This window comes from Solanum pennellii, chromosome 6 (assembly GCF_001406875.1).
Source record: "Solanum pennellii chromosome 6, SPENNV200".
NCBI classification, from domain to species: domain Eukaryota; kingdom Viridiplantae; phylum Streptophyta; class Magnoliopsida; order Solanales; family Solanaceae; genus Solanum; species Solanum pennellii.
This window is the reverse complement of record NC_028642.1, coordinates 30753615-30776695: the sequence shown is the minus strand read 5'-3', so window position 1 is coordinate 30776695 and position 23081 is coordinate 30753615. Positions and strand designations below refer to the sequence as shown.

The 23081-nt window shown below is 34.2% G+C and overlaps 4 protein-coding genes across 4 annotated transcripts; 1 reads left to right on the top strand and 3 right to left on the bottom strand.

Moving 5' to 3' along the window:
* Nucleotides 1-100: 100 nt before the first annotated feature.
* Nucleotides 101-7808, bottom strand: LOC107023931 (probable NADH dehydrogenase [ubiquinone] 1 alpha subcomplex subunit 5, mitochondrial). The gene is made up of 2 exons (XM_015224779.2): nt 7362-7808; nt 101-692 (listed from the first exon to the last, which is right to left on the bottom strand). Exons 1-2 carry the CDS (start codon nt 7678-7680, stop codon nt 484-486), a joined length of 528 nt encoding a protein of 175 aa, XP_015080265.1. The 5' UTR covers nt 7681-7808; the 3' UTR covers nt 101-483.
* Nucleotides 7809-9200: 1392 nt separating this feature from the next.
* Nucleotides 9201-14603, top strand: LOC107023607 (uncharacterized protein At3g49140-like). Its single transcript, XM_015224350.2, has 10 exons — nt 9201-9456; nt 9541-9769; nt 10381-10483; nt 10606-10673; nt 11426-11608; nt 11691-11813; nt 12004-12345; nt 13044-13196; nt 13773-13868; nt 14300-14603. The coding sequence occupies exons 1-10, from the start codon at nt 9350-9352 to the stop codon at nt 14402-14404; spliced, it is 1509 nt and encodes a 502-aa protein (XP_015079836.1). The 5' UTR covers nt 9201-9349; the 3' UTR covers nt 14405-14603.
* A 304-nt stretch (nt 14604-14907) lies between these two features.
* On the bottom strand, nt 14908-16202 carry LOC107021100 (protein SAR DEFICIENT 4). The gene has a single exon (XM_015221693.2). The coding sequence runs from the start codon at nt 16030-16032 to the stop codon at nt 15052-15054; it is 981 nt and encodes a 326-aa protein (XP_015077179.1). The 5' UTR covers nt 16033-16202; the 3' UTR covers nt 14908-15051.
* Nucleotides 16203-20160: 3958 nt separating this feature from the next.
* LOC107022558 (heavy metal-associated isoprenylated plant protein 12-like) lies at nt 20161-21149 on the bottom strand. The gene is made up of 3 exons (XM_015223146.2): nt 20902-21149; nt 20718-20793; nt 20161-20625 (listed from the first exon to the last, which is right to left on the bottom strand). The coding sequence occupies exons 1-3, from the start codon at nt 20905-20907 to the stop codon at nt 20306-20308; spliced, it is 402 nt and encodes a 133-aa protein (XP_015078632.1). The 5' UTR covers nt 20908-21149; the 3' UTR covers nt 20161-20305.
* Nucleotides 21150-23081: the final 1932 nt, after the last annotated feature.

Genomic DNA, 23081 nt, shown 5'->3' with positions numbered 1-23081 from the left:
AAAGAAGCTACATAGGCTTAAAAGGAAGTGGGAAGCACGTAAAAAGAAAACGGGAAGTGGCTTTCAGAAACTACCTAAAATGAGGTTGGTCATTCATCCATTCTCCTAGAAGTTCTAGTTTATATCATCATTATCAATAAAATACATTTTTTCATAAAGTATTTTCTCTCATCAACTAAACACCACACCAGAAAACATTTGTTTAGAAGATATACTATTATTCATGAAAAATAACTTCCTTTAAATACACCATGTTGATGCTTTTACAAACAAAGAAATAAGCAACCGTCTGCTAGCTTCCACCCAAAAAAAGGAACTTTTGTTTTATTAACCAATAATGATTCAAGCATTTGTGTCCACCAGCTCCAGAAAACAGGTATAGAAGATGCACAAAGAAAACAAGGATGATAGAGTAGCACATGTTCGTTTTAAAACTTTGCATGTACTGATCAATAACCAAAATGAGCTTCTGGAAGCCAGACCCTACTTTGACTGTGTGTCGCCCGATGAAATTGCAGGTTCATCCTTCTTTGAACCAGCATCCAATTTGCCAGAAGTAACCGCCTCCATTGTATTATAGAATTCCTCAGGGAGAGGACCAGGACGGTGCAGAGGAACATGTTTTGGTACTGGAGCATCATTTTCAATGACTTCACATTCATAATCATCAGGAATACCCCAAGGTTTCCACTCTGCATAACAAAATAACTTTTTAAAATTGAACTTCCATACCCCTCTGCATTACAATGTTAGTGATTCAAAGCTTTAAAGGGAAGTGTAATAACAAATATCTTTAGCAACTCCAATTGACTAAAGAACTTCAACTCGAGGAATTGATAAAGTTGGTCAAATTTTGCTGTCAGAATCTTATATCAAGTCACTCCCAATTACCCAGTCAGAATCTAATATTAAACGCCCAAATGCTTCCTTCATTGTCTTAATTTTCATGGAGCAACAGAACTAGGAGAGTTCAGACCAATAAGTCTATTTGGCAGATCATATAAAATAATGGGTCATGGCAAAGATTTTCGATGAAAGGAAAATGGTGATAGAGAAAATAATCATAGGTACTCAAAATGCACTCAGCCTAGGAAGACAAATACTTTATGCTTTACTTGTCACACATGAGACATTAAACTGAAAAATGATAAAAAAGGAGGGGAGTTGTGTGCAATTTGGACTTGTAGAAAGCCTATGACTATGTAAATCGGTATTTCCTAATTAAGACTATGCAACGAATAGGCTATGGGAAGATATTGATAAAAACTTGTATATCTACCATCAGTCTTCCAACCTCTAAACAGATCCCAATCATGTTTCTTCTCTTTACAGAGACGACTGAAACGAAGTGATTCTCTATCACACTTTTGATACTCATTGGTGATGAAAGTTCTAAGCAGAATGAAATGTATGTGGAATTGGGAAAAGCTTCAAAATTGGTAGTGTACGTAAATATAATAGAGTTTTTTCACACATTGTATACAGGTGATGGTCTCACTCTAAGAGAACAGATGAATATAAAAAAAAAAGTATCTAAAGAGTTGCGCAGTTCATATTTGAAGCAGTCTAGCCTGCATATTAATTTGGCTACAAGATCTGTAAAGAATAGTGCTGTGTTAATGATACCTGAATAGTAAATAATGGTGCTGTGTTAATGATACCTTTCTGGAAAGCAGTGTAAGCACGACATAGTTTTACTGCAAGTTTGGACCAAAACTATCTTCCCTAAAAACACTACTTATCTGTAGGAAGAATAAATTGTGTGTTGGATGGATTATTTGTACACTTAAATGCCACTATTATACCAGCCATATAGCGTGGAGAAGCAACTAGACAAAATGAAAGCAAATTGTTTAATTCAATTTCAAAGTCACAAGATGCATCTGATGAAATGGTCATCAGTAATTAAACCTAAAGGGAACGGGAAACTACGATGAAAACATTGGGGGCACAAAAGAAAATTTTACTTTTCAAATAGCTAAGGAGGTTTCAAAGTGAGGAAGAACAGTGGAAAATATACTCTGAATAAAGGAGGCGTGTAGAGCCAATTGTGCTATTTAGGCAGGCATAAAGCCGAAAAACCAACTGAAAATTCCAGGTTTTAGGTGCATTCGGCCAGTTCATGGTATATGTTTTTTCTAATTTTGTTTTCATCCAATCAGTTTTCAGTTTATATTCAAAACCATCCTTTGGTGCTTCCAACTTTCAGGCCAAAACCAAATGCTCACACCGAAAACCAAATCCATAATATTCGTAGGGTTCACTCCATAGTGCTAATCATGAACAAAATCAGAGATGCAGCATTGAAGAAGGTGAAGTAAAAGAAAGATTCCATAGGACAAGAGTTCACCATCTGCCATATTGAGAGTATTTCAGGTTCTTTCATTATTTACCCTTAGAGAAAGTACTCAGTTTCTTCTTTAGCATTTCTCAGATTCTTTTGAAAGCCTCTATTCGTCCTTAAAGAAAATGAAAAAAGATTCGTGGTGTGGGCATTTAGGTATTCAAGAAAAACACGCTCAGTGCTTCGTGCCTCTGCTACCAATGACCAAAGACGCTACCTTACCAGTTGCCGCTGCTCCTAATAGTTGCTTCATTTTCCAATTTTCAAATTCTAAGACCCATTTATGGTCAAGATGTTGCTTGACTCGATAGGCCTAAAAACAATTAAACCGAACCGAACATGAAAAAAACAAGCCAAATGTTATCGAAACAAACCAAAGCGGCCGATGTCCACCCCCAAAACTTGACCAATAACAACATCCTATGGAATGGCACCATGAAAACAAATCAGTTATTGTCTTTTAATTATCTGGACGAACCATAACTAGGTAAAACTGAAAGTAGGAAATAGCAGAAAGGCAGGAGTATGGCAGGACATGGATGGAACAGTCAACATGGACGAAGTTGCTCCCTGATATGTAGTCTTGTTCTAAATAATGGAGCCACATTTGCAGAATGCAGAAATGGAATGCATAAAGCATAAAACTCAGAAGAAACTTTCAAGTTAAAAAGATGGAAACTGGGAAGGTTGATATAAAATTTGAGTACACAGGTGGGCTAAGATAATTCACTTGAGACTTAGATACGATGTGTAAAAAATCTAGAAGACAAAAGCACCCCTTAAGGAGGCTTGCTTCGGTTGGACCAGTGTTGTGAAAAGCGCAGAAAAGCGCGCTTAAAGCGCGCTTCAAAGCGAGGTGACCCTTGTGCGCTTTTTTATCTTGAGGCAAGGCGATCTGAAAAAGCTCTCGCTTCAGATGAAGAAGCGAGAAGCGACCCTAAGGCAAAAGCGCAATAAAGCGCGCTTTTATAATAAAAGCGACAATTAGGGTTTTTTTAAAAAAAATTAGGTTTTTTTTTAAGAAAAATAATCTAAAATATAACCTTCTCTCTCCTCACGACTCTTCTTTCACGACTCTTTCCCTTCTTTCTCTCCTCGCGATTCTTCTTTCACAATACTTCTTTCCCTTCTTTCTCTCCTGACGATCTCGACTGAGGCTGCCTCTCTCTTCAACCTCGACCGCGACTGCAGGTAACTTTTTGTTCATCTCTTTTTTAGCTAATGTTTATTAGTTCATCTCTATGAGTTTCTTTTCTCCTGAAATATACAATCTTCGCCTGTGCTTCATCTCTTCATCTCTCCGAGTTTCGACTACTCTAGTTTTTTCTTGTTCTTCTCTTCTTTTCTTCATCTCTGCTGCCTGCTCTGTTTCTAATTACTGACTGCTGCCTCCTCTGTTTTTTTTTCATTTCTTTTGCTTCTTTTTTTTTATTTTGTGATCAGTTAGCAGCCTTGTTGAAGAATAAGAGTTTGAATCTTTGTGATTTATTTGATTTTTTGCTTTATATGTTATGACTTGTGAGTATTTTTGCCTATGTAATTTCTTTCAATATAAGACTATATTACCTCTATTTAGTTATTTAATATTTTTTTATTTTTATACTAAATGTCGCTTTTTTTTAAAAAAAAAGTGTGCGCTTCGCTTCACCCTTCTCGCTTCTTTGAAGCAAGCCCTCGTCGCTTTTTTCCGCTTCTCGCTTCCCAAAACACTGGGTTGGACAACCATGAACAAAATGTAACGACCTGTTTAGTCGTTTTGAGCAGCAGATTTTATTTCTGGAAAAACTGTGTGAGTCGACGGAACCCACGACGGACCGTCATGGGCACGACGGGCCGTCGAGGGTGTCTCGTTCCAAAAGACTTAGACTTCTGAAATTTGGGTACTGAAATCGACTCTCTGAACTTGGCGACGGACCTGCAGGACGAACCGTCGTGGTCACGACGGACCGTCACAGACCCTTTCGTGGATTTGAGTCTCTGAACTCTGTGACGGAGCAGCAGGATGAACCGTCNTCTTGATGCCTTGAAGTTCCGGCATGGACTAGCTTTTGTTTATTTTAGCTTCTTAGAATACTCTTAGTTTAGTAATTTGATCATAAATGTTCTTGTGGTGATGACTTCCAGATTTTGGGGAATAATAGATGTTGAATCTTAGAAGTTATTGAATTGGTGTTTATTAATGAGTTTAAGTCTTCCGCATTATTTTCTGTTGATATTAAATTGAAATGTTAAGGTTTAGATTGGTTGGTTCGCTCACATAGGAGGGTAAGTGTGGGTGCCTGTCGCGGCTCGATTTTGGGTCGTGACACAAAATTGCTCAACTCAAGCCAGTCTGCAGAAGAGAGGATTCACCTTATCTGGTAGATGTATATTCGAACTGGCAATAGGTTTTATATGTTTGAAAATGTCTAACAGAACCAAAATAATTGTTTTTGCATTGAACTCAAATTTGACGGGTACAGTGTAACTAAAACTTTTTGGAATACAACAGGGGAATGCGGAACACCCTGAAGAAGTTTCTACTCAGTTGAGAGGGACAAAGGATCACATAACAGATAAAAGCCTTGTATAAGACAGTTCCCATGTGTAATTGTTGGACAGTATGGCAGGAGAAAAATGAAGACGCTTGAAGGAAGTGCAACAACAGCTTTCTGTTTCAGATACAGAACTTGCAGTTTTTAAAATTTTGATGGTACATGAGAAATGTACATGATTTTGATGCTATGATGGATTTGCTAGACTTTTGGCATATTTTAAAAGAGACTGTATCCATCTTATTCTGCAAAGCTTAAAGCGCGCTTCAAAGCGAGGCGACCCTTGTGCGCTTTTTTAACTTGAGGCGAGGCGATTTGAAAAAAGCACTCGCTTCAGAGGAAGAAGCGAGAAGCGACGTTGAGGAAAAAGCGCAAAAAAGCGCGCTTTTTATAAAAAAAGCGACAATTAGGGTTTTTTAAAAAAAATTAGGTTTTTTTTAAAAAAATCTGAAATATAACTTCTCTCTCCTCACAACTCTTCTTTCCCTTCTCTCCTCGCGACTCTTTTTCCCTTCTCTCCTCGCGACTTTCTTTCCCTTCTCTCTCCTGAAGCTCTCGACTGAGGCTGCTGGCTGCCGCCCTTCTTTTTCTCGTGAAGATCTCGACTGAGCAGGCTGCCTCCCTTCTTTCTCTCCTCAAGATCTCGACTGAGGCCTGCAGGTAATTTGTTCATCTCTTTTTTCTCAGTATAAGGAGAAAGTCTCACTTATGGTGATGTTTTTGTGGCAAGTGGTGTTGAGGAGGATATTTATAGGTTTAGGGGGAGTACTTTAAGGGGCAAGGAAAGAAGAGTTGGAGGTTCTTGTTCAAGTCGAAACCTTGTTGATGAGCCTTCTGATGAAGAAGAAGATGACCAAGTAGAACCCTTGGTTATGACACTTGAAGAGTTTGAGGTTCTTGTTGAAGAATAGGAGTTTGAGTCTTTGTGATTTAATTATGTTTTTGATTGTCTTGCTTTATATGTTATGACTTATGAGTATTATTGACTATCTATTTTCTTTTAATCTAAGACTATATTACCTCTATTTAGTTATTTAATATTTTTTATTTTTATACTAAATGTCGCTTTTTTTAAAAAAAGCGCGCGCTTCGCTTCACGCTTCTCGCTTCTGTGAAGCAAGCCCTCGTCGCTTTTTTCCGCTTCTCGCTTCCCAAAACACTGATAAAAAGTAAAACTCTCATCAATAGTTGACCACCACATCCTCACACCCCATTCTTGTCATTCTTTTCAACATGTCAAAAAGAAACAAACACAAATTTTAGACAGAATTTGAAGGAAAGAGAGCACTTAATCTGTTTAGAACATAAGTAGTTCTATCTTTGCACGGAAGGACAAAGGATTTCTTATATCAAGAAAATTTAACTCTATAGAAGATGAAGTGGCTAGATTTCTGCCTTCCAGATCCAGTTACAATGTGAGACTCATTTGAATTCCAACAATATTTATCCAGAAGAAGCTGCTAATCTATCAGGTTGGTTTCCAGATTCCGGAGTGTAAACATAGTGGTTTTTGTTTCAATAACTTTCTCAAGGAACAAAGAAAGGGAAAATATGACAAACAAGGAAACATTGATCCAATGAAGGCCTGCCAGGAAGTGTGAGCAAGGTAGATGTCTATGGCTGGGGACTTTCCACAAGAAGGAAGAGGTTGATGATATTGGATACAAGGCAGTGTGCATAAATTGTAGAACAATCTCTTAGCACTTGCATATTTTTGTAAGGTTGCCTTACTATAACAAAATCATACTTATGTCGGGACACAATTCGTAAGGAATCTGTCTTATTCAAGGTGATTGTGTGATATGTTGCATTTGCGGTTTGCCTAATGCATATTAATAGTAACCTAATGAATCACACCATATTCTAACACTCATCATTTTGTGAAAAACTAATTCCAAGGAATTGCTCATAAAAGATGAGACAAATCTTTGAACTTCCAAATACTCATAGAAGAGAGAACAAATGCAAGGAGAAAGTTATTTTATTGGGAGAAGGGATTGACTCTTTGTTCCCTCCCACTACTGATCCTTAATGAGTTCTTAAGTAGGGTGAACATTTACAAGAAATTGTCAGTTTGGAAATGCATTCATACATTGCTGAAAAAGAAAGGATCAGTCTGGTTGGGAATGTAATTTTTTAAGCAAGCGGCACAATGCTCCATTTAGCACGGCAATTTACTCACTACTTCACTAGTTGAAGGCTCGATAGGTACATTTTACTTATTTTGAATAATGATGCCCGAGCTTTGTCCAAATTAATCAGCATTTCAATCACACTCATCTTCTTAGGTATTAGAGGGCAGCATTCACACTCATATAATATCATTGGTATCCCCACCATTCAATAAAACCAAATTATTTCCCTTCCGACAGATTTTAAACTTTCAATTTTCCTTGCATCCGATCACTAATTCACAAAGCAGATACAATTTAGAAAATAAAAACGAAGTCAAAAGGAAGAATTTAACATAGTATTACACGAACCGTTCATGTGACCAATGAGCTTGAGTTCATCTTGGGCTTCTTCAATGAGCTCTTCAACCTGACCACAACCGAGCCGTTTCTCAATCATTTCAGATTCATGTTCCTCCACACAGACATTGAGGCGGTGGCGGGTGAAGCTTTCCACTGCCTTACGGTATCCTTCGTCCTCAGGTACCGCCTTGATCTCTTCTAGGGTTTTCCTGTATAGATTTATCAGAACTTCCCTTGCATTTGGGACTACCTCCAAACCTACTATACCTGTTGTTTCCTTCACTTTCGCCATCATCATCAATGGCCTTGCTATCCTCCGTAGGAACATTTTTCTTCTCTGCCACTTCCTATTCGATTCGACTTCCACAGATGTTTGCTCGAAGCTCGCAAGAATGGCGAAAGAAAATGATTTAACCGGTTGAAAGATTAATTAAGATATTGGACCTCTAGTATTGGATCAGAAGAAATGGGCTTTGCCCAACTTCCACAAATATATTGGGCGTACTAAAATAAAACGAAATCCTCATCATGTCTTAATTTAGGGACGCAATTGGCATTTGATTTTTGAGTCGACTTTTGCCAGATAACTATGTTAGTAGTATATAATAGGACAATTTTCACATATAGCAAATAAAAAATTTATATTTGTATGCTATAGCAAGGTTTGTATAATTGTGCTCCATAGCAAACATAGAAACTGTATAATTCGCTATACATATACAGTTGAAGCAAATTATATAAAACGAAGTGTATAAAACAAGAAAGAGAAAAACACTTGGGCAGAGAACTGTATAAAAAGGAAGTGTATAAAATGAATTGTATTATTATAAGTATATGGAACAATTATATACAATTTGAATTTGTATAAAATGAGAAAGAGAGAAAGACAAAAGAGACTTGACAAGGAATATACAATTGAATCGAATTGTATAAAACGAGAAAGAGAGAAATTAGATACAATTTGAAAATTGTATAAAATGAGAAAGAGAGAAAGGCAAAAGAAACTGGGCAGGGGAGTATTTTTATTGTATAATTATAATGTATAGGACAAAAATATATGTACTTGCATGTGTATATACAATTTTCTCACGCTTTATACAAACAGAAACGTAATTTATACATTCCGCTTCTGTTTGTATAAGTGAGAAAGGCGAGGGTGGCGAGCGAGATCTGGAAGAGGGGAACAAAAATATATGTATTTATATAATTTTCTCTGCTTTATACAACTAGAAATTATTTATATACACTAGTGTTTGTTTAAAAAGTGAGGAAGCGAGCTAGAGATTGGAGAAGAGTGGCGCGCGAGATATTTAGGAGAGAGGCGCCTGGCAATTTTTGGCAAGCGTTTGCTACGGAGCACAATTAAATCAAACCCTATCTACTCCATTTATTTTAGGTTATTAATTTGCTACTATATACAATTTTCCTTATATAGGGCACAACTATGAAATTAAAAAAATAAATAACTATATTTCAACGACAAATCTAAATTCATGATCAAAATTCTGAAGCAATAAATTAAGACAAAGAAATAATGACTGACCATTTTGACAATTAAATTATCACTTAACATCCCAAGTAGTGGAGCCTTTAACTTAACGTGTTTAAAATAAACAAGACCTATTTTAAAATATTTAAATCTACAATACCGAATTTTGTAATGTTATAACTATACATGATAAATACATACATCTTTAATATTAACATCCATGTTTCTAGAATGAACATCTTCTAAGTGTACAGACAACTAAATTTTTTTTTAAATGATAATATGAATAATTATTCATGTAAAATATCTAGTGGATAACGACTTGTAGGAAGGTACATAAGTAAGCAGGGAATCTTTATCGCACAAGGCATCATAAATAAAAGAAGAAAGAAAAAGGTGGATAGTAGATAAAAGAGAGAGAACCACACGGCCGAATCATCACATAGATAGCTGAGTTTATACTTAACTCCAGCACTTCTCTACCTTTGATTTCGTTTCAATTCGGAAAATGTTAACGGTAAAACACACCGCTGCCGCCCTCCGATTCTCCGCCGTCAACTTCGATACCACTTCCCGCCGGTTATCACATTCTCCCAGCTTCTTCATCCCTCCTCGGTACTACTTCTTGCTTGCTGCGTAGTTACATACAATGCCCCCAATTTTTATATTATTTTTATTGATTTGAGAGTTGTGTTGCAGAGATAAATTTGGAAGATTGACGGATAATTATGCTGGAAGAAAAACGTGCAAGGGAAAAATTGGAATTAAAGCAACTGCGAAGGATCATTTCAGTTCGGGTTCTGAGCCAGTTAAACAGAATGCGACGCAGTCGAGCTATCATCCATCTGAGGACATTGGGGAGCCGGAACTAATGGAGAATGAGGAAGCTCAACTCAAGCCAGCTGAATGTACAAGGACAATTATTGAGGTTAAAAATGATGTTTTTGCAAAACAAACTTATTCATCAAATGCATTAGCTGTGAGCTGATGGGTGCATCTTGGCTTTTAATTGTTGTTTGTCAATTTCAATGTTGTTTGAGCTTTGAATTATGTGAATCCATATTTTGTTAGATGTCCTTGTAGGTTTGTAGAACACTTGGATTTATAAAAGGGATTGTAATTAGAGATATTTGTACTATTTTTCTCATTCATAATAGAAAAGTATATAGCTTCTGCCCCAAGGATGTAGGTTTAGCCGGACCTCGTTAAATCCTTATGTTAATTCTTCTCCTGCTAGTCAACCTGAGATTTTTCGCAACAAACACATTATTACCTCCCCTTATAAACTTAAAAAGAACAGAATTTACTGCTGACTATGCAATATGCTTTCCTGTCTTATGCTTTTAGTCAATGAAGCTCTCAGGCATCTATTTATCGTCTGAAATGGAATCTTACGAACTATAATGACAGGACAGTGTCCACAGGATCTCAGTCACCAATATTTTTTGTAGCTCATGAGCAAATATAATCTAGGCTGCTGATCATTATGGTTGTTTGTTTATGGTAGCTGATATATTGTTGTTATCATTTGATACCTAGGTAAATAGCAAAGCAACACTCATGTTTTCAAGTGCAATCAGCGATGTAATGCGTGCAAATATTTTCTGGCCAGATTTGCCTTACACAACTGATGAACTTGGAAGTAAGATGAACAATTCTTTTTATTATCATATTTTACTCAGGCTAATAATTTACTTCTTAGTTCTTACTGGATTTGTGGCATATTCAATCCTTGAAGGTTTTTGTGATTTCCCTTTCTATCAGATGTCTACTTTCAAGTGAAGAATGACGAAGACGTTCTGAAAAATCCAACAACTGAAGAAAACGTTGTGGTATGGAACATTTAATCTAAGAAATTCAGTTAATTTTCATCATTAGGTGTTTTTCTATATTTCTAAACGATGTATTAGTTTGCTTTTCGATATTTTCTAGCAATTAATTTTGACATGGTATACTGCCACCACTGGGTCCTTCCAAATGATTCTGCTTCATCTGGGGATAAGTGGATAACTGTTTCTGGACCATGTAGGCATTTTCCTGTTTGAGGATTCTGATTAAACTTTTGTTGAGTTTCCTTATTATGTCACAGTCGTTTTCCCCATTTTGATATATACAGGAAACATGAACCATGCCATATCAACTTATGGTCTATAATAGGCATAATAGCCCAAATCTAATGCTTCTTAAGTTTATCCATCGAAGAGAGAAAATTATTTTTATTATGGTCGTATGTTGATTATGAATTTTATGACCATCTTCCTATGGAAAGATTCTTCTGTTGCATTGGTCTCTAATGTGGAACTTTGCTTTTATCACTTTATTGTGAATCCAATTTACCTTTTAAAAGCTCTTTCTTTCTGAGAGAAATAATAGAAACGCTTAAGAAAATTGTGAGGAAGCTGTGTTACACCCAGATGGTAAAACCTACCATCAAACCGCATAATTCTACTTTCCATAATTGTATGGAGACACTCTAATGAAAAGTTAAATGAAAGGGATTCTCAGATGGAAACTTCCATAGATATACTATAAGAAAAGTATTTGCTTTTCTCCGAAGGCTTACTTGATTTCCAATAAAATGCAGGAAGTAATCATTGGCCTAGATACATCCGAAATGCAGAGTGAGATGGAGTCATCAGGTCAATCCGAACTTGGTTACCATATAGATGAATTTGATGATGAGAATATTGATATTGATGATGAAGACGACATTGACGATGACGATGATGATGATGATGATGATGACGACGACGATGATGATGAAGCGGTACTACTGGTTTTAAATGGTTTACTTCTTAAATATAGCTGCTATCCTGTCCGTCATTGTTGGTAAATATACTTGTTCCCAGGATTGGGTTTCTGTTCTTGAGGATGAAGAAGATCAGAGTGGGGATCCTGACTTGGAGGATTGGGCTACATTAGAGACGATGCGATCTTCTCATCCGATACACTTTGCCCAACAAATTAGTGAGGTAATTGTCCTTGTGATAGATTTATGCAATGTAGTTAGATTAGTGAGAACTATCAATTTGAGTTCTCATTCAGTAAAATCAGTAGATCATGTTATATTTAGTTTCCCAGATGGGTGGCATATAACTTTTTGTATCTGCCATGGAGAATAGTAATCGAACATTTATTTTGTGGTCTATATTTGCTGCTCAGGTTGTGACAGATGATCCTATAGATTTTATGGATCAGCCTCCAGCAGGTCTTATTATTCATGGACTTCTAAGGCCAGCTTTCCTTGAAGATCACATCACCATTCCAAAGCAGATAGCTGAACATGAATCAAATGATGCTGGTATAAAACAAATGGAACAAGTGGCAGAACATAAGCAAAATGGTAGTGTTCAAGTCAATGGCCACAAACATGAAACTGAATCTTCGCAAGATAACCCAAGTTGTCCAGAGGAATTGGAGAAGGATGAAACCCTTGGAAATGGAACTTCATTTTACAAGCTAGAGATGATTAAAATTCAGTTAATTTCTTCACATGGACAGCAAGTAAGTTGTGTAGGTTTATCATTTATGAGGTTCAACCTTTAATTTGTTGATCAGCATTACAATACTTGCCTTGCATGGATCTGCATCCATTGGGTGCAATTTATTTGAATCATTTGTGTCATAGCAAAACTTAAGTACAGAGAATTTTGGACTTTATAATCTCAGAGGGGTTACAGTGGGTGGGACGGGAAGCATATATAAGTGTGTGACACCTTATTTATTAAGTTGAAAAAGAAAAATATCACGGGAAAAGAGCATACTATTATTCCTAACAAGTTGAGAAAAAGGTTTTCTTTTCACTTTTCTGCAGTTGTTACATGCAAAGACGAAAGTTAGTTAAAACTAACACCAGAAGCAGAACAGGAAGTGTTCTGTCATGATAGAATTTTGATGACATGGAGATACACTCTGAGATTGGATACCAAGCTGATCATGTGGACAAGTTCCATAGGATGCTTTCTTTGTCAGTGCTGAATCAGTTAATATACGTGAATACAGTGACTCATTAGTCATTATCATCCACATTATTTTTGTATTTTACATGTGTGCTGTATGTCCTGCCTGCATCTTCATTCTTCACACTAGAATGTTTTTGATGGTTTAGAAAAGCTTAACAAATTTTTCTATTGGGAAATTCCTGTGAATCTACCCTCAGTATTCATGTCATTCAATTTTATGTTTTCTAATGGTGTGCGCAGATCTTAGTTGAGTTAGAAGATTTTAGTCAAGCTAGGCCTGATGCAATAGCGCATTCGGCTGCCAATATTATATCACGGCTTAAAGCTGTAGGAGAAAAAACCACGCAGGCTCTCAGATCTCTCTGTTGGAGATGCAAGGGAATTCAAGTGGAGGTATGACCAATCTCAGTTCCCCTAGATTATGTTCTAGATGATTAGCTTTTGTTGTCTTTCCTTCTTTTCAAAGATTTGATGCTTTGCAATCCATCAAATAGTTCACATTTTTCATCAGTTAACAGCCAAATAAAATATAGAAAGCAAAAGCTGCAACTCTTTCTCCCCTTTCCCCAAATCTTTTCCTGCTAATGATGAATTAACTGCATAAGTAGGTACTTCCCAAATATTGGAGCCATCTTTTTTTTTTGTAGTAGACAACCGATGGATTTTGTTAGTTCCATACATTGATGAAATGGAAACTAATTTGCTGCTTTTGCATGCTCCCAGCAGCTACTTGATGCTATTATTGTGAATAAAATTCTCTCTTACACGTGTGTGCAGACATCATTTAACTTCTTGTTTCTGGTGTTTTGTTGCTTATTTGTTTATTGTTACTATTTCAATACGAGAATGTACCCTTCTTGTAGTCTGTTTGATGCATGAACATGGAACTGTAAGAGTTGAACCACATCACTGTTTTGTGTGATGTCCCACCGAATAATTTGTTTATTTTCGTTTTGTCTTGTATGACAGGAAGTGGTTCTGATAGGTGTAGACAGCCTTGGTTTTGACGTAAGAGTTTGCTCTGGAGCACAAATTCAGACACTGCGTTTTTCCTTTAAAAAGCGGGTATGATACTTATCGTACTTATGTTTTGTTTTTAAGATTCGAACTTCATTTTCCAGTGTCCCTTCATATTTGCTGCATTCAAATGAATTGCTGTCAATGTACCTATGTCTTTGACACTGATCTGACATGCAGACTCTGTGTTCATGTAAAACCACTTACAGGGTATCTGAAATTTTATTTTCTGAATCAAATGGATAGAAGTGCAGCATGTTTCTACATATTTCTCATACATGCTATTTTAACCCTATAGCTTTTCTGGTTTTTGAGTATAACTTTCTGCTACTTCCAAGTTCTAAGATAATAACTCTTTTGTTTTCATCTGAGCAAGTAAAAAGTTTCACACCATGAAAACATAGCACATATTGATTCTTTAGTGCCATGCTTTTGCTTAAAGTCTGTGTGGAAATAGTAATAGAATGTTCTATTTACAGGCAACCTCGGAGTACAGTGCGGAAAGACAATTAAGCGATCTGCTGTATCCAAGGGTCCACCCTAAGTTACATCAAAAGAAAGAAACTCACCAAACTGAATCATGAAAAAAAAATCTGTAGATTTTGTTATACTTCTGGCTCAAAATTGTATATAGACAGAATATATACTCTTTGATTCATCCCATTAGAATTATTTCTTCAGTAGAGTTCATGAATGCTCGGTTCTCCCTTTACTACTGTTGTAACTTGTAATCTCAATTTGTTCTACTCAAGTTCAATTCAAATGCAATTTTGGCTAAATACATTTTTTAAAGCATTCTTTATTGTGCTAGACTGATGTGAAGCGTATGCCATTAGCAGTTAGCCTAAATATTGATTTGTCTTGGTGCATTTAGCTACACATACTCCACATTACTATTTTGGATTGTATGTAGAGTGGTGCACTACTGCACTGGTAAGTGTTTCAGCCTTAATCAGAGGTGTCGAGTTATGAAAAAAATCATGTTGGGAGCGCCACCTCTGAATGGAGCTAGAGCGCAATCTGGATTTAGTAGGAGCTCCAATGTGGGCTCCGGACACCGAGCAGAAACAAAAAAACCATTTTCATATCACAAAATGTCAAAACTGTTTGATACCACATTAAACTGCATTTCCATCTTATTGAGACATAGAACAAGCACTAGAGTAAAAATAAGCCCTAATTATCGTTATTTGTATCATGATATAAGAACAGAACTACTAATAAAGTAAAGTTAATGACTTTTCATGTAAGTCTCATATGCCAATTGAGCTGTGAGGAGATCCACAACAGCAGAACCAACTGATTTAAAGACCGTGATTTCTTCAGCAGTTGTTCTCCCATTCTTTTCTCCCTTGATCAATTCCAACAAGTCCCCAACAATCTCATCTTTTGTAATTGCCCCTCTCTCAAAAGCACCCACAAGCTCCCCTGCCTCTACCATAGCAGCTTCATTATCAACAAACACTTTCCCCCTCTTCAACGCTTCATCGTCGCATTCTCTCATCGAATGCTTAAACGATCCAACCAAATCCAAATGCGCTCCTTCTTTAAGCTTCTTCCCTTTCACCAATGGTGTCCCTGAATTCGTAGCACAGCTCACAATATCTCCCAACCCCACAACTTCCTCAAGAGATGCATTACTCTCAAAACTCACCCCTTCAAAACTAGCTTCACTTTGCAAATTCTCGATCACCCGCTTCGCCTTATCAGCAGTTCGATTCCACACTATGACTTTCTTCAAATTTGGCCTAACTGTCAGATGTGCCTTGATCAAATGCGGCGCTAAAGTACCTGCACCGATCATCAAAAGGGTCTCTGAATCTTGTCTTGATAAGAATTTTGAAGCTAAAGCGGAGGTGCAAGCAGTTCGATAGACTGTGAGTTGAGTGGCATCCATTGTGGATAAAGTTTGTCCGGTAATGGAATTGAAAAGAACATAACTGGCATGAACCCCAGGTAGATTTTGGGTTGAGTTATTGGGATGGTAAGTGACTAGCTTGACTCCGATATAAGGAAGTGAAGGGGCACGAGACCAACAAGGCATGAGGAGGAGAGAGGTAGAAGGGCTTGTTTGATGAGCATGGCGAAGTGGGGATTCAATGGTGGAAGCGAAGGTAGGGAGTGAAAATTGGAGGTGGTCGACGAGGGATTTGTGGGTCAAAAGGGTGTGGAGAGTGGCGGTGGAGATGAAGATTGGAGGTGGTGTTGCCATGGTGGATTGGGGGAAAAATGGAATTGGACTTTGTAGGAGGAGAAATGGGCATTTACACAAGTGGCTTTGTTTAGGCCACTATTCACAAGAAAACACATCAGGAAAATTCTGCATCCGTAGGCAAATTTGAAAAATTTTACAAATGGCAGAGGTGTAATCAATCAATAATATTTGGGTGACAGCCGAATGATTAATTGACACTCACTCTTTATCTTTTTGCCATCTCTCACCTCTCTTTTCTTTCATCTTCTTATTTTCTTACCCTTAATAAATATCTAATTCTCAAAACATAATTAAATTATTAATACATTTGATAAACAAAAAAATCCATAAATACATTTTCTGTTTAAATAACTTTAATACTTGTCAACATAAAAAATGAACTTATTTTCAGTATATTTAATAGAATAAAATCAACTCAAAATACAAACTAATTTACTTTAGCATATAAATTGATTTGATAAGATTATTTTTGTTTTGATTTTTGATATTATCTTAATATTACATATACTAATTCTTTCACCATAACAATATTTAAATATAAGAAAGATAATGAGACAGAACATGACAGACTCATAAACGTATAAAAAAATTATTATGATGACACGAGTCACACAACAAAATTTAAGTCTTTTCTACTCAAAACTTACAATGCTTAATTTATTTTCAAGAATCAATCAGTTCCATATAATTTTAAATTAACTAATCATTATATTATTATTATTATTATTATTATTATTATTATTATAATATCATTCACCCTTAATATTATTAGAATTCATTTTTTCGTGTTTGTACGTACATTCAGTTATAATATATATTTCCCAACGTTTTTCTATTAAGTATTTTTAAAAATTATAATTTAAATTAAGAAAAATAACGCATACTCTCTACTAAGAGAATGACTATAAATATATGAATCAAAACAGAATTAAAAAAATGAAAAACTAAATTTGAATTAATTTATTTTTCTAGGCGCTAGTAATTGAGAAAACACTAAATATTTTTTTAGTTAATTTGATATTATTAAAATATTGAATGATATGAGTATTTTAAATACTCGGTCCTAAAAATTTTTTAGTTATTATGATAAAAGATTATTTATTAATTTTTTTATTTAATATATCAACATCTTACGAAAATAAAGTTAAGAAATATTTATTAGAAGTAAGAAAATAAGAAAATGGGAAAAAAGAGGTGAAATAGATAGTAAAAAGATAAAGAAATGTACCTTTCTCTAAGTGTCAATTAATCAATGGAAGGTCGCCCAATTATTGTTGGTTGGACCTCTACCATTATAAAATTTTTTGACAAATTTAATGCAATAAACTCGATGAAAAAAGAATTAAGTCGAGATATCCTCTGACATTCTTCTGAAATATTACATCTGTTGCATCAACTTAATCTATTGAGTAGATTCAATTTTTGGTCTCTCTTATGGCATACGAATGCTTTATTTTATACTTCACAAGAAAAAATTTGATCCAATGGATGACCTAATTTAAGTCATTAGGCCACGAAAATGATCTACATCTTTAAACTCGGAGTTTGATTTCAAACTTGGAAAGTATTACCAATCTGTTTTTCAATTCCATCTTCGTAAATTCCAAATGAGCTGCTCTTTTCTTTTTTATAAAAAATTATAATGTAAAAAACAATTTCATCTTCATCTTCTATTTCACAAATTCTAAATAAAATAAAGAATATTTGAAAAGTATGGCCAATGTCCTACTTGAAGTAGGATCTTGACGAAGAAAACAAAAGTAGGAACTTGACTTTATCATAGTGGACTTTGGAAATTACATGGTAAGTATAAATGATTTCTATATTATTTTGAAATGTTTAATAATATTTATCTAGTTTATAAAATAAATAATTTATATCATTTTATGTCTATTTTGCCATTGTAATTAAATATTATTACTATTTGTTTTAATATTTAGATGACTTATATTTAATAAGTGTAAAATTTCTCCTATTATTTATGATTTCTTTACCTTTGTTTCAAATCAATAATTGACAATTATTATTGAACAGATAGAATAAAAGGAATTATCATATTAATCCAAAGTAAAACAATTGTTAAACAAAAGCAATAAATTGAGCATCCTAACTTTTTGTTTTGGCCTAAAAGTTACTCTAAAATCTAAATTTTACAAAACAATCCAAAAAAATAAAATAATTACAGCTGTTAAACCTATCCAAACGGATTATTAATTATTTTATCAAGTTTCTTCCTGCAATTGTGGTCACTTTGATATCCACTTAGGTCTCTTCCTTAATTAAACTATAGGAAATTAATAGTGTCATATGAGTCCACATGGTGTTCAGAGAGATCCTTAGATACCAATCACACAATAATCTTATTTAAGTCAGATGCATTATCATTAAAATTCTTAATCTCTTTTTAAACTTCGATTTGGTATCTTCTTATGAAACATGTCTCCCTCTCTCCCTATATATATATACGTTACACAGATTAAAGATTATCGAATTCATAATATAATTGTAAGAAAATCATCAAACTAATTTTTCTAACAAAAATTTAGATCACTAATTATCCTAATTCCTAGAATATCAATTTGGTTATCAAAAAAACAATGAACCTGAACTTATTCAAGCATATTTTAATATAATTTTTCCACTAAAAACAGTTTAAACTTTAATAAAAAATTATATGAATAGTTTTTTCTTTTTTTTTTCTTTTTATGCTTTGCTAGTGAAACTATGTATATTCTGCGTTATTATTAAATGACATAATACATCAAGGCATGTTCTTTATTTGTTTTTAATTGACATCTATGCTCTCTAATTTTGTATATAAGTAGATATTTAAATTTGTACAAAATTGAAAAATAGACACACTCATTCAAAGTTAAAAATCATAATTGACTGTTGAAGTCAAGTTAAAAGTCAGACGATAATAATAGCGGAACGATACTCCACTAGCTAGCTAGCAGCAGTATATGCCACACTGAACCATAAGCAAGTTTGGCAGGAATAAATGACATAGAATTTGATATTACTAACATGTTTGTTGTCATTATGAGTTGAATATGGAATGCTTAGGAATCACTCTTCATAGGCCGATCGATGCTCAATTGTAGACTGATGCTCACCCTACAAATATTTGTGTTTTTCGATGTCTCAAGCAACTTCCTGGAAGTGACTTTATTTAATGAACACATGTTTTTTTAACATGCAATTGTGTCTTTTGGTGTAATGCTACATTAATTGTGTGATCCATCTGACAAGAGAAAGTTGACCAGACGATACTTTTCACTTTTAATCTTAAAATTGTGAGTTTGATCATTAAAAAAGCAAGGTAAAAGGTTCTGCAGAAAGTAGTTAGTATATGAATCAAGAATCTATATTTCACATTCCTCTTTGACATGCTTATTAGACAAAGAAAAAAATTATTAAAAATATTTTTAAACTTGACGTGAATTACTAGTTACATTTTCAAATTATTGATAGCTTTAAAACTACTTTTTTACTTGATCAATAAAATTCAAATATTTTTTGAATCTATCACATGACATAGCAAGTTGTCTTAGACTCTCTTGGGAGCGTATGACTCTTAATAAAAAGGTGACATAAGTATTGAAAACGCCCATAAACTTGACAAGAATTAATAGTTTCATTCCCGAAAAATAGTTTTAAAATACTCCTAAACTATCAGGAAAAACCTAAAAATACTCTCCATCCAAATACTTGTACACCTTTTTGGCTCATTTATATCCTTAAAACTAATTACAACCACAATTCTTATATCAAATATTTATAACGATATGATTAATAGAAACAATGTTTAAGAAAGAAATTTGTATTAAATTAAAGAATGTAAAAAAAAAAAAAATCTTCACTGAGACTTAAGACTTTAATTGAATAAAATATTGGACTTGATTTGTATATTCATACCAAAGTAACTAGAAGTTGTATTCATTAAACATGTCTTTGACGGGTATATTAATTCGGATTGTATAAATTATGTAGGTTATAAGGAAAAAATCAATTGGGTGTGTATTTTTTTATTTTAATCAATTGGGTGTGTATTTTAGTCTTTCAGTCCTATTTTTGTAGGTGAAATTCAATCGAAACACAATTTGTAGGCGTTTTGACACGATATATGAAATCTAACTCTTATTCTTTTTCAGCTTCAAATGCTTACTATCCTCTTTAACTTTCAATTCTTCAACCAAATATAGTACAACAAATCTCACAAGGAGAGGCTTGTATGAACTAGTCCACTAACTCATCACAAATGTGAAAGTTAGCAGATCACACAAGAGTTAGAATCCTCTTCTTCCACACTGTAATAGTGCTGATAAGCAGGAACAGGGGTTGGGTACTGTGGATAAGGTTGATATTGATAGAGAACTGGAGCTGGATATGCCTTTATCGCCGCTTTCTTTTTGTCTTGTGTTTTCTTCGGCTCATTATCTTTCTTCTTCTCCGGCTCTTTTGCTGGTCCAACCAATACTATCTCAGTGTGACACAGTTTCTTCAATTTTGAAACTAATACAACTGGATCTACATTTCCGATTACTGTCAATTTCTTGTCCTTTGTATCTATCGACATTGAGTCTACCCCTGCAACATCATCAGAAACAACAAAAAATAAATCACTTCATTCGTATTGCAAGATCTGGAATTCTGACATAATTTTGAAGAATAAAACGTACCTTCCACAACAGAAACTTTTTTCATCACCTTTTGCTTGATTTTTTCATCCACATACTCCAACTTCAGCACTACTTTCTGTAAACAAATCAGAAGAAAAATTACTCGTGTTCAGCAAACTTTACTTGTTTAAAATCAAACATTTCATTAAGCCAGTGATTTACAAATGAACACTTGAAAACTAACCATCATCTCGAGATCTGAATTAAGTGTATGCAAAGTAAGTAGCAGATCAACACTTCAAATAGAGGAAAATATTGAAGGGAATAGTAAGAAATATATTGGAGTTGTGAATGTTTTGCAGTTATTTATAGTAGCATTGATTTTTGAGAGTAGAGTGAAGAGCAGGGAGGGGACGAAGAAGCAACCGAGTCAACTTTACCAAGTCTTCTTTTTGAGTTCCTTCATTCTGTTTTTTCAGTCCATGGTCAATATATCTTTCTATCCTTTCTACTTCCTTCGTCCCAATTTAGAGAAAAGGCCAAAATAGTTTTTCTATTTTTAATTTAAGATTCAAAGTCATTTTTAAATTTTGACGTGGAGCATTTATAATTTTTCATATTTGTGTATATTTGGTCACTTTTAAAATTTTGTCTATTTTTTAATATAAATTTATTCATATAATTTATGTATGGAATGTTTAATCGTTATTTTATATATTTAGTAGAAATAATAATTTTATGTGAGAGATTGTGCGAAGAAAAACACCTTATTTTATTTAATAAAAATCGTATTGCAAGTAAATACAAGAGATTCATCACGATAATTTCACATAAAACAGTACAAATTTTTTTTTTCTTGCAATGTCATATGTTAGAATGTTCTTAGTGTAGCTGTAGTAATATTTATACTAAACAGAACAAGGTGTTCTTCTTCTCACCTTCTTTCACATAGAATTATCATTTCTACGAAATATATTAAAAGACGATGGGACATTCCTTACATAAAATTATGAATAAAATTAATGTAAAAAAATATGCAAAAATTTTGGGGGAAGATAAAAAATGCACCAATATTGTAAACATGAGTGACTATTAGTATTCCATGTGAAAATTCAAGGATGACTTTGAGTTTTAACCCAAAGATGAGGGACTAATTTGGGTCTTCTCTCTCCCAATTTATCCGGCACTTTCCGAATTTTGAAATTTAAATAAATTTGTGTTTGATAGTAAGTTTTTTTTTATATATTTTGTAATTATTTTAAGGGATAATTGTATATAATAGCAAACTAATAACCTAAAAAAAATGGAATAGTTAGGGTTTGATTTAATTGTGCTCCATAGCAAACGTTAGCTAAAATTTGCCAGCGTCTCTCTCCCAGAAATCTCGCTCGCCACTCTCCATTCTCGCTCGCCTCTCTCGCTTTATACACAGAAGTGTATAATTCTGTTTCTGTTTTGTATAAAGCGAGAGAAAATTGTATATACAACATGCAAAAATATATATCTTCGTGTTATACACTTAATTATACAATTTACAAACATTTTTACTTCAACTATTGCAGAGAAAAAGGCCAACGAATTATACAATTGCGAATTATATAATTGCAGTGAAATACAATTTTCTCTAGCTTTATACAACAGAAGTGTATATATTGTGTTTCTGTTTTTGTATAAAGCGAGAGAAAAACATATATCTTCTTGCTATTCACTTATAATTATGCAATATATATACATTTTAATTCGATTCAACTGTATGCAAAGTAAATTTTATAAAAATATTGCAGCGAAATAGGCAGCGAATTATACAATTGTGCATTATACAATCGCAGTGAAATAGGATAGCGAATTATACAATTGCAGCGAAATAGGCCAGCGAATTATACAATTTAGGCCAGCGAATTATACAATTGTATATGTATAGCGAATTATACAGTTTTATGTTTGCTATGGAGCGCAATTATGCAAACTTTGCTATAGCATACAAATATGTGAAAGTTAAAATTGTATATAATAGCAAACTAATAACCTAAAAAAATGGAATAGTTAGGGTTTGATTTAATTGTGCTCCATAGCAAACGTTAGCTAAAATTTGCCAGCGTCTCTCTCCCAGAAATCTCGCTCGCCACTCTCCATTCTCGCTCGCCTCTCTCGCTTTATACACAGAAGTGTATAATTCTGTTTCTGTTTTGTATAAAGCGAGAGAAAATTGTATATACAACATGCAAAAATATATATCTTCGTGTTATACACTTAATTATACAATTTACAAACATTTTTACTTCAACTATTGCAGAGAAAAAGGCCAACGAATTATACAATTGCGAATTATATAATTGCAGTGAAATACAATTTTCTCTAGCTTTATACAACAGAAGTGTATATATTGTGTTTCTGTTTTTGTATAAAGCGAGAGAAAAACATATA

Excerpts from the sequence above, each read along its gene's own strand:
- LOC107023931 (XM_015224779.2), bottom strand. The coding sequence starts at position 7,680 with ATGTTCCTACGGAGGATAGCAAGGCCATTGATGATGATGGCGAAAGTG. Across the intron at positions 693-7,361 it reads GCTCATTGGTCACATGAACG|AGTGGAAACCTTGGGGTATT; the intron begins GTTCGTGTAATA and ends TTTGTTATGCAG.
- LOC107023607 (XM_015224350.2), top strand. The coding sequence starts at position 9,350 with ATGTTAACGGTAAAACACACCGCTGCCGCCCTCCGATTCTCCGCCGTC. Across the intron at positions 11,609-11,690 it reads ACGACGATGATGATGAAGCG|GATTGGGTTTCTGTTCTTGA; the intron begins GTACTACTGGTT and ends ACTTGTTCCCAG. Across the intron at positions 12,346-13,043 it reads TTTCTTCACATGGACAGCAA|ATCTTAGTTGAGTTAGAAGA; the intron begins GTAAGTTGTGTA and ends TGGTGTGCGCAG.
- LOC107021100 (XM_015221693.2), bottom strand. The coding sequence starts at position 16,032 with ATGGCAACACCACCTCCAATCTTCATCTCCACCGCCACTCTCCACACC.
- LOC107022558 (XM_015223146.2), bottom strand. Across the intron at positions 20,626-20,717 it reads AAAAGTTTCTGTTGTGGAAG|GGGTAGACTCAATGTCGATA; the intron begins GTACGTTTTATT and ends ATGATGTTGCAG.